This window comes from Diabrotica virgifera, chromosome 1 (genome assembly GCF_917563875.1).
Source record: "Diabrotica virgifera virgifera chromosome 1, PGI_DIABVI_V3a".
Lineage (NCBI taxonomy): Eukaryota > Metazoa > Arthropoda > Insecta > Coleoptera > Chrysomelidae > Diabrotica > Diabrotica virgifera.
In genome coordinates, this window is record NC_065443.1 from 300,024,344 (window position 1) to 300,026,239 (window position 1,896).

The 1,896-nt window shown below is 33.4% G+C and overlaps 1 protein-coding gene across 1 annotated transcript in view; it reads right to left on the reverse strand.

The window, feature by feature from the left end:
• Nucleotides 1-1,292, reverse strand: part of LOC126878526 (zinc finger protein 678-like) — an 8,415-nt gene extending 7,123 nt beyond the window's left edge. Inside the window, exon 1 of the mRNA XM_050641282.1 lies at nt 1,232-1,292. Within this exon, the coding sequence (XP_050497239.1) occupies nt 1,232-1,292 (61 nt within the window). The remainder of the gene's footprint in view (nt 1-1,231) is intronic.
• Nucleotides 1,293-1,896: the final 604 nt, after the last annotated feature.

Sequence of the window (1,896 nt, forward strand, 5' to 3'; positions counted from 1 at the left end):
ACGTCGATAGAAGGCGATCAGCTGATAGTCGCATGCGCAATATCGTACCTGTCGTCTTTGTACCAAGGGTTGTATGAAAGATATTAAGTACGTTTTATGATTATTGAGTTTTTTTTCTCCACTGTGTCCTTAAATGATGTTTCAAAATATTTATTTGAGAAAACCGGCAAAAACTAATTTTTACACTTTGTTTTTTTTTCCAGTGTGCACCATCAAATGTCTTTTTACATGAATTGCTGTAGTAAACTGCTTAAAACAAATTTCACACTTATGAGGTCTTTCTCCAGTGTGTATCATCAAATGCGTTTTCAAATGGCATCGTTCTCTAAAATTCCTAAAACAAATTTCACACTTATAAGGGTTTTTCTTCAGTGTGCTCTCTCATATGACTTTCCAACTGGCCTTTCTGAGAAAATCGATTAAAACAAATTTCACACTTGTAAGGTTTTTCTCCAGTGTGCACTCTCGTATGTATTTTCAAATAACTTGTAGAAGTGAACTTCTTTAAGCAAATTTCACACGTATGAGGTTTTTCCCCAGTGTGCACTCTCAAATGTATTTTCAAATTACTCTCCTGAATAAATTGCTTAAAACAAATTTCACACTTGTAAGGTTTTTCACCAGTGTGTAATCTCAAATGTTTTTTCAAATTACTTAGTACAGTAAACGTCCTAAAACAAATTTCACACTTATGAGGTGTTTCCCCAGTGTGCACTATTAAATGTGTTTTTAAACTACATGTATCCTTATATTGCTTTAAACAAATTTCACACTTGTAAGGTTTTTCCCCAGTGTGCAACCTCAAATGACTTTCCAAATGGTTTTTCCGAGAAAATTGCTTGAAACAAATTTCACACTTGTAAGGTTTCTCCCCAGTGTGCACTCTCAAATGTACTTTCAAATTACCTGCTTGACTAAATTGCTTAAAACAAATTTCACATTTGTAATGCCTTTTTCCAGTCACATCTTTCCTATTTTTATTTAATGCTTTTCCTTCAGCATGTGGATTCGTATAATTTCCTTCGTGGGATGAATGTTCAGTTATTGCCTCCAAAATTTCCACTTTGTCCTCATGGAGATCATCTAAAAATCACACTGACTATAATATAAATATTTGACTCCAAAGGAAAATGAATGTCAAAATAGTGAAATGTAATGATCACGTTAGAAGTTACTAAAATGCAAGACAGCTGATGTGTACTCAAGAACACAATTAGTGGGTTTGAGGAACCTGTGTCTGTTTGAGCCTCCTTGTCTATTAAGACATACCTCAATGCATTCAATATAATCATATCAACACAAAGAAACCAACAATATTGTGACGTAAAGACAGTAGTGTAAGGTTCTACAATGACCATAACAATGACATATAATGTTCCATAATGACCATAACAATACTCGGTAATTTTGAAATTTGAACTATTTTGCATAGGAAAAATATTTTGTAGAATATACCGACCTAGGTAAAGAATAGCATAATTTGTAATTAAGGACATTGAATTTATGTATCTTTTTATACTTTATATAGTTTATCAAATCACCAATATACATATTCACATTTTAGTTATCCATCTTTAAATTTCAATCATTTCTGTAAAGCCGGAACCACATCAATAAAAATGAGTGTGTGAGTGTTGTATTTTAAAATACGCTGTGTCTAGGTACACGCTAACGTGTACGCAAATAAAAGAGTTAGGTACACGCTTAAACGTCATCAAATCAGTGACGTCACTATTTAGCGTGCACTCTGACTGGGTTTTTGAAGTTATACTTCTTTAGGCGCGATTTCATTGAGGGTGAAATTTTATTAATCTGCGCGCATGCGCACACAGGCAGTATGGAGTTCGTTACTAATTGTTTTAATTTATGTATGTATCAGTCCAGAAAACGTGTGGA